At 56.1% G+C, this 14,719-nt stretch overlaps 1 protein-coding gene across 1 annotated transcript; it reads right to left on the bottom strand.

Annotated features, from left to right (window-relative positions):
- Window positions 1-709: 709 nt before the first annotated feature.
- On the bottom strand, window positions 710-13,811 carry LOC308139622 (uncharacterized protein). The gene is given in 13 exon segments (XM_080509086.1): window positions 710-1,462; window positions 1,529-1,624; window positions 1,712-2,099; window positions 3,212-3,309; window positions 4,094-4,146; window positions 5,809-5,956; window positions 6,563-6,669; window positions 6,852-7,094; window positions 7,097-7,107; window positions 7,165-7,322; window positions 7,580-7,687; window positions 9,518-9,670; window positions 13,658-13,811. Coding segments are annotated over 13 exon segments (2,208 nt in total). The 5' UTR covers window positions 13,679-13,811; the 3' UTR covers window positions 710-838.
- Between the last annotated feature and the right edge of the window lie 908 nt (window positions 13,812-14,719).

The following is a 14,719-nucleotide window of genomic DNA, read 5'->3' on the forward strand; positions in this document are numbered from 1 at the left end:
ACTAGTTAAAAAGGCTGATTTCATCTTCTCGGCGTTCAGCCGACCGCGCGTTGGAAGTTCGCTAGCTGCTGCTTTCATCTCCATTAGCGTGTTAGCACTAGCATAATTAGAGCATAACGATCGTCCCATGTTTGTTCAAAATAAAAAAAGTACAGCTGATTGATGAACGTAGTGTGAACGTGTCCCGGAGGTAACGGCGGCGTTCGTCAGGCCGCCTCCCACTTCCTGAGCCTGACAGGAAGCCATCGCTGATTGTCACGACTCTCTCTGTCGTTGCTCGTTAGCGCCGCCGCCGCCGTCGTCCAGACGACCCGACGCAGGAGAGGAAAGTTCGGATGAGGCAGCGAAACTCGGCGGCGGCGACTCGGACGCCGCGTCCCGCCGCGGCGGCTGAGATCCCAGGTGTCGTATGGAAACGTGACGGGACTAAAGATGGCGAGGGCCGGCGGCGTCCGCCTCGCACGGCCACACTTTGTTCGTTATGTCGTTGTGCTGCTCGTCCTGCTGCGGCGCCGCCTCCTGGACACCCCCGGCCCCGCCCCCGGCCACGCCCCCTCGCTCGCCATCGGCCCGCTGGCTCTCCTTGGCCGCGTCGGCGGCCACGCCCCCTCGCTCGCCGTCGCCCCGCGGGGCCTCCTTCGCCGCCGTGGTGGCCACGCCCCCTCGCTCGCCGCCGGCCCAGCGGGTCTCGGGGTCCGACCCGGCGGGGAGGAACTTGCCGATCCGCATCCCGTTCAGGTCCTCCTCCAGCTGGACCTGGAACGGCGGCAGGCCCAGCAGGAAGGCGCGGATCCTGCTGGGGGAGCTCAGGTCGGCGGGCTCCTCCTGCTGCCTGGCCTCAGCCCCCGCCCCCCCCACGCCCCCCCCCTCCCTCGCCGCCCGCCGGGCCGCCGTCCTCGGACGACCTGGGCCGCTTGCAGAGCGCCTGGTCGCCGTGGAGCTCCGCCCCCTGGGGAGGCGGCCTCTTGGCGGCGAAGCGCCTGCTGAGGTTGAGGGGCAGCGCCTGCTCGGGGGGGGCGGCGGCGGCGGGGGGGCTCAGGTCCTGGGACAGGGCCTCGGACAGGCGGCGGGTGAAGGTCTGCAGCTGGGACGAGTCCAGACGGCGAGTCCTCATCAGCTGGCAGACCTGGACGCTGCAGTCCAGGTTCAGGGGCAGGACCCTCAGGGGGGGCAGGGGGGGCCGGCCCCGGCCACCCCCCCGCTGGCCCCCCTCGTCACAGCCGGAGCAGCGCTGGGGGTGCTGGTCTCCGGCCTGGTGGGGGGGCTGCAGGGTGTACACTGTGGGGGGGGGCTGGGCCAGGACCTGGGGGGGCAGACCCGGGCCCTCGGGGCCCCTCTGGAGACTCACGCGGCCCCGGAAGACGTCCAGGGGACAAAGACCTTTGATGGGGCTGAAGTGTCGGGGGAGGGTGGAGAGCAGCACGCTGGGGGGGGGCGGGCTGAGAGGGGGGGGCTGCACCTGCTGCAGGGAGGAGAAGAAGTCAAACAGGAAGTCCACCATGTTTGGGGGGGGGGGTCTGACACTCACCTGGAGCTTGGTCTGACTCGTCACCGTGGACTTGTTCCGGGCGCCTGGGGGGCGGCCCCGCCCCCGCTTCACCGCCAGGCTGCCAAAGCCCTTCACCTGGGGGCAGGAAACAGGGGGGGTCAAACTACGACCCGGATCAACAGAACTCCTGGTTCTACTGACCAGGACCGGCGCAGGTCTCACCATGGCAGCAGTAGCTCCGCCCCTCTGCTTCCTGCCCCGGGGGCCGGACTTCCTGCCCCGGGGCAAAGGCTTCCTGCCCCGGATCACCCGAGGTTTGAGGGTAACAGGCGACTCGGGGATCTTAAAGTCTCCTTCTTCTGCTCCTCCTCCTCCTCCTGCTGCTCCTCCTCCTGCTCCTCCTCCTGCTGCTCCTCCTCCTCCTGCTGCTGCTGCTGCTCCTCCTCCTCCTCCTCCTCCTCCTTCTGCTGTTGTTCCTCCTCCTCCCCCTGTGGCTGCTGCTGCTCCCCCTCCTCCTCCTGCTCCTCCTCCTCCTCCTCCTCCCACTGTCGCGGCTGCTCCTCTTCTTGCGCCTCCTCCTCGGAGGTGCTCCTCATAAGGAAGCATCAGTCTGCCACACAAAGACAAACTCCAACTGAACGAGCAGGTAGAAAGTAAAGTGTCAGAATGAACCAATCAGAATGGAGGGGGGGCAGTGGGGGGGAGGGGGAGGGGCCCAATGGGTCCCTGATACCACCAGTCATTATGGCAACAGACAAAACAACTACTGTCACCTCTCTACTGTCACCGCTATGGTAACGGTTCAGTCAGTTACCGTGGCGACAGCCAGCAGGTTCAGTCCGTTACCATGGTGACAGGTTCAGTCTATTACATGGCGACAGGTTGAGTCCGTTACCATGGTGACAGCCAGCAGGTTCAGTCCGTTGTCATGGCGACAGCTTCAGTCCGTTACCATGGAGACAGCCAGCCGGTTCAGTCCGTTGCCATGGCGACAGGTTCAGTCCATTACATGGCGACAGGTTGAGTCCGTTACCATGGCGACAGCCAGCAGGTTCTGTCAGTTACCATGGCGACAGCCAGCAGGTTCAGTCCGTTGCCATGGCGACAGGTTCAGTCCGTTGCCATGGCGACAGGTTCAGTCCATTACATGGCGACAGGTTGAGTCCGTTACCATGGCGACAGCCAGCAGGCTCTGTCAGTTACCATGGCGACAGGTTCAGTCCGTTGCCATGGAGACAGATTCAGTCCTTTACCATGGAGACAGCCAGCCGGTTCAGTCCGTTGCCATGGCGACACCCAGCAGGGTCAGTCCGTTGCCATGGCGACAGGTTCAGTCCGTTGCCATGGCGACAGGTTCAGTCTGTTGCCATGGCGACAGATTCAGTCCGTTACCATGGAGACAGCCAGCCGGTTCAGTCCTTTGCCATGGCGACAGGTTCAGTCCGTTGCCATGGCGACAGGTTCAGTCAGTTACCGTGGCGACAGGTTCAGTCAGTTACCGTGGCGACAGGTTCAGTCAGTTACCATGGCGACAGGTTCAGTCAGCTAACATGGCGACAGCCAGCAGGTTCTGTTCAGTCTTCTCAGCTGCAAACAGGCTTTGTGGAAAAACCTTCAGAGCTCCACAACGACACCACCATCCCCCCCCCCCCCCCCCCCCCCCTCTCCCTCCCTCCCCCCTCACCTTCCCCCCTCCCCCCCATGGTTCACAACTGTCAGTACCTCTCGTAGTGCCTCCGGGTGCAGGTGGCGGCGCTGGTGCTGCCTGGACATCCACCCAACTCGTTATACACCAACTTCCACTGACGGTCAGAGGTCACCTGGGGGGGCGACAGGAAGTGACGGTTACAGTAGACGACGACAGGAAGTGACGGTTACAGTAGACGACAGGAAGTGACGGTTACAGTAGACGGCGACAGGAAGTGAAGGTTACAGTAGACGACAGGAAGTGACGGTTACAGTAGACGGCGACAGGAAGTGACGGTTACAGTAGACGACAGGAAGTGACGGTTACAGTAGATAATGACAGGAAGTGACGGTTACAGTAGACGACGACAGGAAGTGACGGTTACAGTAGACGACAGGAAGTGACGGTTACAGTAGACGACGACAGGAAGTGACGTTACAGTAGACGACGACAGGAAGTGACGGTTACAGTAGACGACAGGAAGTGACGGTTACAGTAGACGACAGGAAGTGACGGTTACAGTAGACGGCGACAGGAAGTGACGGTTACAGTAGACGACGACAGGAAGTGACGGTTACAGTAGACGACAGGAAGTGACGGTTACAGTAGACGACGACAGGAAGTGACGTTACAGTAGACGACGACAGGAAGTGACGGTTACAGTAGACGACAGGAAGTGACGGTTACAGTAGACGACAGGAAGTGACGGTTACAGTAGACGACGACAGGAAGTGACGGTTACAGTAGACGACGACAGGAAGTGACGGTTACAGTAGACGACGACAGGAAGTGACGGTTACAGTAGACGACGACAGGAAGTGACGGTTACAGTAGACGACGACAGGAAGCAGAAGTTATAATTAATCTAATGAGATTAAATGTTTATGACGGAACGTCAGAGCAGAAATTAGTTTTACCTTCTTGTAGCCGCCGAGACGTTTGACCACAGAGAACAACAGGAAGAGGTCGACTGGGGGCGGAGCCAGGGGGCAGGGCCAGAGGGGGCGGAGCCGCAACACAAAACACAAACAGAAAAGATGGTCAGACTCAATGTTCGGAATTCAATTTGTTCACTTGACTTGTGATCAAAAACCATTTCTATTGTAACTTTAAAGGTGTATAGGAGGATGTTCTTCTTCCGGGTGGATCATCAAGACCATTGGTCCTCCTCAAGACTATTGGTCCTCCCAATTCTCAATCATTCTGGTGACGTAAGGCCGTCGTACGTGTTCGTCCCCGGGTAGCGTGGATCTATTAGTTTTCACTTTCAGTGCATGCGCGCTTTACGGTGTCTATGGTAAGCTCCGCCTTCAGTTCTCACCGGGTACTTTGAAAATGGCAGAGGGTCGCAAGAGAAAAGTGTCTTGAAAGTGTCTGAGAAGAAGAGAAAGGCTTCTAAAGGAAGAGAGGAACAAGACCAGATTGTTTCACACGGTGGCGCTGAAAGCCCAGGTTGGGCTTCCCTCTGACGCTTCAGTCGCCACGGTTCTACTCCACAGGGAAAGTTTGGCTTCTATTGGAGAAATCCATTTCAAATCACTTCCAGTAAAGTTCTCTACGTCTAGATTCTAACTTTCCAGGGTTGATAAGTTTGTTTTGTAATTTGCATCGTCAGTAGTTATTACGATGCCGACGTGTCAACAGAGCGTGGAGAACTGGGCTCGCCACGTTCTAGCCGGCGTTCCGTCTCGGAGCAGGGAGAACGTTGCACATGTGCAGGTTCTCAAAAGGTGGAGAGGGCGGCTCTTTCCTACAATTCAGGAAAATCCTCCTGAACACCTTGAAGAAGAAAAACGGCTTGAATGAAAAGTGATGCAGAAAATAAAATGAGACCAATGAAAGACCAAGAATTCCTCACTAAACTAGAACCACCCGAACCTGGTCACAAGTGGGCGGGGCCCGACGAACTAGCTAGTGATCTGCAACCCAGATTTGATTAGCATGCTCACTAGCATGCTAGGCTAGTACCTGTTATCTACCTGAAAACTGGTCTGTGGACGGGGGACTGGTCTCTGGACGGGGAACTGGTCTCTGGACGGGGGACTGATCTCTGGACGGGAACTGGTCTCTGGACGGGGGACTGGTCTCTGGACGGGGAACTGGTCTCTGGACGGGGGACTGGTCAGTGGACGGGGGACAGGTCAGTGGACAGGGGACAGGTCAGTGGACGGGGGACAGGTCTCTGGACGGGGGACTGGTCTCTGGACGGGGACTGGTCTCTGGACGGGGGACTGGTCTCTAGACGGGAACTGCTCTCTGGACGGGGAACTGGTCTCTGGACGGGGGACTGGTCTCTAGACGGGGGACAGGTCTCTGGACGGGGAACTGGTCTCTGGACGGGGGACAGGTCTCTGGACGGGAACTGATCTCTGGACGGGAGACTGGTCAGTGGACGGGGGACAGGTCTCTGGACGGGAGACTGGTCAGTGGACGGGGGACAGGTCTCTGGACGGGAGACTGGTCAGTGGACGGGGGACAGGTCTCTGGACGGGGGACTGGTCAGTGGACAGGGGACAGGTCTCTGGACGGGGGACAGGTCTCTGGACGGGGGACTGGTCAGTGGACAGGGGACAGGTCTCTGGACGGGGGACAGGTCTCTGGACGGGGGACAGGTCTCTGGACGGGGACTCACTCTTCTTGAAGCCCAGGTTTGGGACCTTGTGAATGGGGGACCCGTGACGGTCCATGAAGACGTACAGCTGGTCCAGGAACAGCTGCTCCTCCGGGTGGGGGAGCCAGTCCCCCTCACAGCCGTCCTCCACACTGCCCATCACGTTCTCCTGGGGGACACCAGGGGACACCATCAGGACACATGGGGCAAAGGGACACAGTAGAGACAGACAGTAGAGACATAGTAGAGACAATAGAGACACAGTAGAGACAATAGAGACACGGTAGAGACAATAGAGACACAGTAGAGACAGTTGAGACAGACAGTAGACAGACAGACAGTAGACAGACAGACAGTAGAGACAGACAGACAGTAGAGACAGACAGACAGTAGAGACAGACAGACAGACAGTAGAGACAGTAGAGACAGACAGACAGACAGTAGAGACAGACAGACAGACAGTAGAGAGACAGACAGTAGAGACAGACAGACAGTAGAGACAGTAGAGACAGACAGACAGTAGAGACAGACAGACAGTAGAGACAGACAGACAGACAGTAGAGACAGTAGAGACAGACAGACAGACAGTAGAGACAGACAGACAGGAGAGACAGTAGAGACAGACAGACAGTAGAGACAGACAGACAGTAGAGACAGACAGACAGACAGTAGAGACAGTAGAGACAGACAGACAGACAGTAGAGACAGACAGACAGGAGAGACAGTAGAGACAGACAGACAGTAGAGACAGACAGACAGACAGTAGAGACAGAACCTTCATCCTCTCGATCCAGGACTCGGGCTGAACTGAACTCGGAGAATCACGACTGTCTCTCCCTTTTTTCTTACGAGGACGTCCTCTGAGGCTGAGGGACGGACACCCTGCACACACACACACTGTTTAGTCCCATCTGGTTCTGGACCAGGATCTGGTCCTGGTCCAGGTCCAGGACCAGGACCAGGACCAGGACCAGGACCAGGTCGAGGTCCAGGTCCAGGTCCAGGTCCAGGACCAGGTCCAGGACCAGGACCACGACCAGGTCCAGGACCAGACAGAGACTCACTGAAGCTCCAGGAGAAGCCGGTGCTGCCCTCTAGTGTCGGGTGGTTGAAAGTGTCCCTGCAGTACATGAGCCGGGTGCTGGTCTGGACCCGGACCCCGCCCAGCGCCAGCAGGTGGGGGTCCTGCAGACCCGGGTCTCGGGCCCCGTCATGGATCCGCCTCTGCAGGGACCTGAAGCGGCAGTACTGCGGGTAGCTCAGGACCTTCACCCCCCGAAGCTCCGGGACCCCATCTGAGGAGGACAGGGGGGGTCAGGACTACCGGGACCACGTCAACGTTCTTGATGGTCCACGGGAGGCTGAGCAGGTTCTCACTGGGGGTCCGGTCCCGGAGCGGCTCGCTGCCCCTCCCCCCCCCCCGCCGGGGGCGTCCTGCTGCCCCCCCGCCTCCACCCTGCTGGCTCCAAGCAGGACCACCGGACCAGGTCCTCCACCTGGACCACCATCTTCCTGGACACGGCCAGGACTTCATCCTGACACACACACACACACACACACACACACACACACACACACACACACACACACACACACACACACACACACACACACACACACACACACACACACACACACACACACACACACACACACACACACACACACACACACACACACACACACACACACACACACACACACACACGTTAAACTTGTACTTGGAGATCATTGCTGGTATTTATTGTACCAATCGCCCAACGGGCCCCCGGGGCCCCCCAGGACCACCCACCTCTCCGTGCTCTCGGCTCCGCCCCTTGGGCGTGTCTTCAGGAAGGAAGTAGAGTCTGGCGCTGGCCAGCAGGTGGCGTCGAGTCTGATCCTCCCACAGCAACGTCACCTGGAGGAGGAGGAACCAAGGATGAGAGCAGGAGACCAAACCTGCCCCCCCACGCTGCCCCTGCCCCCCCGACGCTGCACCTGTCACCTGTACCTGCATCAATCAATACCTGAGGTTTAGTATCAATCAATCAATACCTGAGGTCTAGTATCAATCAATCAATACCTGAGGTTTAGTATCAATCAATCAATACCTGAGGTTTAGTGTCAATCAATCAATACCTGAGGTTTAGTATCAATCAATACCTGAGGTTTAGTATCAATCAATACCTGAGGTTTAGTATCAATCAATCAATACCTGATGTTTAGCATCAATCAATCAATACCTGAGGTTTAGCATCAATCAATACCTGAGGTCTAGAATCAATCAATCAATACCTGAGGTTTAGGATCAATCAATCAATACCTGAGGTTTAGGATCAATCAATCAATACCTGAGGTTTAGCATCAATCAATCAATACCTGAGGTTTAGCATCAATCAATACCTGAGGTCTAGAATCAATCAATCAATACCTGAGGTTTAGGATCAATCAATCAATACCTGAGGTTTAGGATCAATCAATCAATACCTGAGGTTTAGCATCAATCAATCAATACCTGAGGTTTAGTGTCAATCAATCAATACCTGAGGTTTAGGATCAATCAATCAATACCTGAGGTTTAGGATCAATCAATCAATACCTGAGGTTTAGTATTTAGTTTAGTTTTTTGTCCTTGGAAAAAACAACAAACAAACAAAGACGTGCTTTTTCTTTTTGAAGTACTTTGATGTATTGTTACACTGGAAGTTTGCTTCAAGGATGTATAACGTGATAGAAGTACATGAAAAGGTAAGTGTACTTCCTCCTGATGTCTATTTTTAGACTCAATAAAAATATATATTAACAAACAAAATGTAACGAGGGTCAATAAAGTAACGAGACACTATACACAATATCAGGTTTGGGGCAGATCAAAGCTTCGCTCCAATATTGTGATTGCATCATAAAGCGACTTAATGACATAATGAGTTGTAAGACGTTGATGCGTCCGGCTGCGGTGTAACATGGTGATACGTCCTTCTTCTTCAAGCTCAGTGACATTTCATTTAAATACACTAGTATTTTAAATACTGTAGTTTATAACCCACTACACTGCTGCTCTCTCCAGTCCGACGCCCCCTGGTGGTGAAACCACTTCTTCTCCTCAGCAGCCAGTGAACACAGACGCTTATCAAGACACAAGCAGAGGCTTCCTCCGTCCCTGGAGAACCTGGAGGAGGTTCCAGGCTGCAGGCGGAGGCCCGTTCCAGGAGAACCAAAGGTTCCTCAGGTGGAACGTCAAACATCAACTCACAAGCTGCTTTTTTTAACTCTTCAGTTTTAATAAAAACAATCAAACCTCCATTTATCAACAACAACAATAACAATCAAACCTGGACGGGTTCTGAGTTTCAACACGACTACAATGAGACCAGGTCCAATGGAGACCAGGTCCAATGGAGACCAGGTCCTGCAGACTACAATGAGACCAGGTCCAATGGAGACCAGGTCCTGCAGACTACAATGGAGACCAGGTCCAATGGAGACCAGGTCCTGCAGACTACAATGAGACCAGGTCCAATGGAGACCAGGTCCTGCAGACTACAATGAGACCAGGTCCAATGGAGACCAGGTCCTGCAGACTACAATGAGACCAGGTCCAATGGAGACCAGGTCCTGCAGACTACAATGAGACCAGGTCCAATGGAGACCAGGTCCTGCAGACTACAATGAGACCAGGTCCAATAGAGACCAGGTCCTGCAGACTACAATGAGACCAGGTCCAATGCAGACCAGGTCCTGGACTCACCTCAGCGATGCAGACCGGGTCCTGCGGTCCACAGCGGATGAAGTAGAACTCTCCGAGCCTCCAGACCTGGACCGGTCCTCCTGGGGGGGCTCTGCTGCTCACCGACTTGTAGAAGGCATAAGACCCCCGCTGGCAGGAGGGGGCGCCCAGCCACTGGGGGGTGGGGGGGGGGGGGCACGTTAGCATCACATCACAAACAAGTTTAGCAGTTCAGAAAATAAGAGGTAACAAGCAGCACGGCACCATATAGCTCAGGAACCGATCACGTCGTTACACCACAGTGACACTTAAACGTAAATCCTTCAAAACCCAACCACTGCAGCCCTACCAACCCAACCACTGCAGCCCTACCAACCCAACCACTGCAGCCCTACGACCCAGCCACTGCAGCCCTACGACCCAACCACTGCAGCCCTACCAACCCAACCACTGCAGCCCTACGACCAAGCCATTGCAGCCCTACCAACCCAACCACTGCAGCCCTACGACCCAGCCACTGCAGCCCTACCAACCCAACCACTGCAGCCCTACGACCCAACCACTGCAGCCCTACCAACCCAACCACTGCAGCCCTATGACCCAACCACTGCAGCCCTACCAACCCAACCACTGCAGCCCTACGACCCAACCACTGCAGCCCTACGACCCAACCACTGCAGCCCTACCAACCCAACCACTGCAGCCCTATGACCCAACCACTGCAGCCCTACCAACCCAACCACTGCAGCCCTACGACCCAACCACTGCAGCCCTACCAACCCAACCACTGCAGCCCTATGACCCAACCACTGCAGCCCTACCAACCCAACCACTGCAGCCCTACGACCCAACCACTGCAGCCCTACCGAGCCAACCACTGCAGCCCTACCGAGCCAACCACTGCAGCCCTACCGACCCAACCACTGCAGCCCTACGACCCAACCACTGCAGCCCTACGACCCAACCACTGCAGCCCTACCAACCCAACCACTGCAGCCCTACGACCCAACCACTGCAGCCCTACCAACCCAACCACTGCAGCCCTATGACCCAACCACTGCAGCCCTACCAACCCAACCACTGCAGCCCTACGACCCAACCACTGCAGCCCTACCGAGCCAACCACTGCAGCCCTACCGACCCAACCACTGCAGCCCTACCGACCCAACCATGGCTGCTCTACTGACCTACCCACTAACAGCTCCTGCTGAAGCCCCGCCTCCTGAGGGGAGGAGCTCCTGCTGAGGCCCCGCCTCCTGAGAGGAGCGTGTGCACCTGGTGAAGGGCCACGGTGTGTCGGCCTCAACAAGGACTTTCTAGCCAAGTTGAATAGAAATGTAGAATCTTGGGTAATATATGATTTTGACCAACAAAACTTTTTTCTAGTTTCATAATGAAACTTTCAGGAAGGCGAATCTCTTTCTACTCAATAAGTCGATTTTAAACTTTGTTCTTCACAGCGAAAAGCCCAGACTTGAATTAACCAGTTGATTTTAGGCCACAAGCCTCAAAGAAACACAAAACAACAATATAACAACACAACAATATAATAATACAACAATACAACAATATAATAATACAACAATACAACAATATAATAATACAACAATATAATAACACAACAATATAATAATATAACAATATAATAATATAACAATATGTATAAAACAGCTTTTAGCTGTTGGTCTAAAATAAACGACAGTATTAAGATTGGAGCCGTCACACCTGCAGCCATACTGCAACCATACTGCAACCATACTGCAGCCATACTGCCGCCATACTGCCGCCATACTGCCGCCATACTGCTGCCATACTGCAGCCATACTGCAGCCATACTGCAGCCATACTGCTGCCATACTGCAGCCATACTGCCACACCTTATTCACTGCACTAGTCACCACACCCACTGTAGGGACGTCACCGTGGCGTCTGGGCTGTAGAGCTCGTCTCACAATCACAAGGTCGCAGGTTGGATTCCCCGTCTGCCTGCTTACAGTCCGAAGTGCCCTTGGGCAAGACGCTGAACTTCAAACTGCTGCTCCTCCTCCTCTCCTCCACCTCCTCCTCTCCTCCTCCTCCTCTACTTCCTCCACCTCCTCCTCCTCCTCTACTTCCTCCTCTACTTCCTCCACCTCCTCCTCCTCCTCTCCTCCACCTCCTCCTCCTCTACTTCCTCCTTCTCCTCCTCTCCTCCTCCTCCTCTACTTCCTCCTCTCCTCTACCTCCTCTCTCTCCTCCTCCTTCTCCTCCTCCTCCACCTCCTCCTCTCTTCCACCTCCTCCTCTCCTCCACCTCCTCCTCTACGAGTGGGAGCCGATGCCCCGGGGCCACGGCTCCCACTGGCCCCGCGGCCTCGGCTCCCACTGGCCACGGCTCCCACTGGCCCCGGGGCCACGGCTCCCACTGGCCACGGCTCCCACTGGCCCCGGGGCCACGGCTCCCACTGGCCCCGCGGCCTCGGCTCCCACTGGCCACGGCTCCCACTGGCCCCGGGGCCTCGGCTCCCACTGGCCACGGCTCCCACTGGCCCCGGGGCCACGGCTCCCACTGGCCACGGCTCCCACTGGCCCCGGGGCCACGGCTCCCACTGGCCCCGCGGCCTCGGCTCCCACTGGCCACGGCTCCCACTGGCCCCGGGGCCTCGGCTCCCACTGGCCACGGCTCCCACTGGCCCCGGGGCCACGGCTCCCACTGGCCCCGGGGCCACGGCTCCCACTGGCCACGGCTCCCACTGGCCCCGCGGCCTCGGCTCCCACTGGCCTCGGCGCCCACTGGCCCCGGGGCCACAGCTCCCACTCGCCCCGGGGCCACGGCTCCCACTGGCCCCGCGGCCTCGGCTCCCACTGGCCTCGGCGCCCACTGGCCCCGGGGCCACAGCTCCCACTGGCCCCGCGGCCTCGGCTCCCACTGGCCACGGCTCCCACTGGCCCCGGGGCCACGGCTCCCACTGGCCCCGCGGCCTCGGCTCCCACTGGCCTCGGCGCCCACTGGCCCCGGGGCCACGGCTCCCACTGGCCTCGGCGCCCACTGGCCCCGGGGCCACAGCTCCCACTGGTCCCGGGGCCTCGGCTCCCACTGGCCCCGCGGCCACGGCGCCCACTGGCCCCGCGGCCTCGGCTCCCACTGGCCACGGCTCCCACTGGCCCCGGGGCCTCGGCTCCCACTGGCCCCGGGGCCACGGCTCCGTTTCAACCAACCAGTGAAAGCGGCACATTTGAACAACGTAGGGCTTCGATGACATAATTCAATATGGCGGCAAGTGCAGGTGACGATGTCACGACCAATCAGCAGCCGGCGGCGCCGTGGCTCCGCCCCCAGATCGGTGCTAGCGCGCTCAGCGGACGGGTCGCGGGTTCTTTCCCGACCGTCACTACTTTAAAGTCGGACAGCGTGAAAACCCGGGACAGGAAGTGGAACGTGGCTCCAGAGCGCCACCTTCTGGTCATGTGACCAGCGGAGCAGCCTGATTGGCTGCTGGAGGAACACATTGATCCTCTCTGCCTTTTTTGCAGATGCATTTTTAGAGAAGTTCATTTTTTTTTTCTTAATTATATTTTTGATTTTTTAAGTGTTGATTTTTTTTTTCTTTACATGTGGAATTTTCGAAAGCTGAATATTTGGAGACGTTGAACATTTTTGCAGTGAATTGATTTCAACATCGGAAGCTGTTCCAGTGAAGCTTCATGTATATAGAGAAGTTTGTTGTTCCGCAGCAGGAACGTGATTCGGAGGAAATGTGGCGCAGAGCGGCGGTGGGGGTTGGGAGCCGCACAAAGAAATTAATCATTAAACACGCACAAAATCACGCAGAAATGCGCACAATGCGGCCCCGGAGGGGCTCCGGCTCCTCGGCCCCATGTTCGATTCCCAGCGCAGAACGAAAAGACCGAAACGACCGTTTCCCCCTTGCGGGAGCTGCGTGACGCCCCGCAGCCGCAGCGAATGTGCGCAAAAGTTGTTGGAAGTTGGAAACGCAGTGAAACTCCGCCTGAGGAGCTCCGGCCGAAAACAACCAGTGTGGAATTCCTCGGACCATCCGAGCCCCGCACGGCCCCGCACGGCCCGGCACGGCCCCGCAGCCCGGAGCCCCCGCAGAGCCCGGGCCCGCACGGCCCCGCACGGCCCGGCCCGGCCCGGCCCGCAGCAGGAGACTTTCTTTACCTGGATCGCTTTGTGCTCCATTGCAGCTACATTCCCTCCAGGCCGCTGCTCCCCGCTCGCCTCCGGGACGAGCCGACACACAAACAAGCGCACCGCGAGAAGAAAGAGGAGGAGAGATTAAAGAGACGTCGCTTTCTTTCTCTTCTTTCTCTCCTTCTCTCTGGAAGTGGGGGATCTAGGTGTGGCCAAAGTTTGCCACAGAGGAACTTAATGTTAAAGTCACAGAAAGCATCTTTAGCCGCTACTGTGACGTACTTCCGGCGGCGGCACAGCGCGGGGGCGGGACTTCGCCTCGGCCGGAGTGGAAATCAAACACACACTGAAAAGTCCCAAAAACTCTATTTCTCAATTCACGTGTGAGTCACGGAAGATGGAACGATCGATCAACAAACAGCAAAACACGTTTCTGTCAATAAGGATCAATACGAAGACTTTGAAGGATCCATTGGTTTGTATTTTATTTATGACCAAATGTAAAAATACTAAACTTCAAAGTCTTCATCATCAATTCATTTTGAGTCCAATCAAATCAATGAAATCAAAAGTTATTGACAATTTGATTCATGGAATAAAAAATCAATCAGTTGGTTCAGAGACGTAAAGATGATCAATAACTTTGGTGAAACACGTTTCAACTAAACTGCTTCAATTCTGGAGAAATTCAGTCAGGAAGGATCAACGATTCTCTCCTTTTTATTCATTTCAAAACTTTGCATTCGCTTAAATCTGGAGTTATGAACACAATGATTGATGAGCACTGGTGTGATTGAAAGAAAAAGTTTTGTGGTTGAGAGTTTTTATAACTTTTAATTTGAGAAAGACATTTATTTTCACTGAAGTAAAAAAAAAAGGTTTGTTCTTGTAAAAACTTAAATAATTTTTTTTTAACGAACATTTCAATGTCAGTAATATGAAAGCGAACAATGGTAAGCAGCATTACAATAAGCCCCGCCCCCACCAGGCAACACCCAGCTAAGGAGCGCTCCCCTCAGAGCCCCATCAAGATAAGCCCCGCCCACCCGACAAACCCCGCCCACTGAAGTCATCAAATAGAATCAACAA

Source organism: Blennius ocellaris, assembly GCF_963422515.1.
Source record: "Blennius ocellaris genome assembly, chromosome: 14".
NCBI classification, from domain to species: Eukaryota; Metazoa; Chordata; class Actinopteri; order Blenniiformes; family Blenniidae; genus Blennius; species Blennius ocellaris.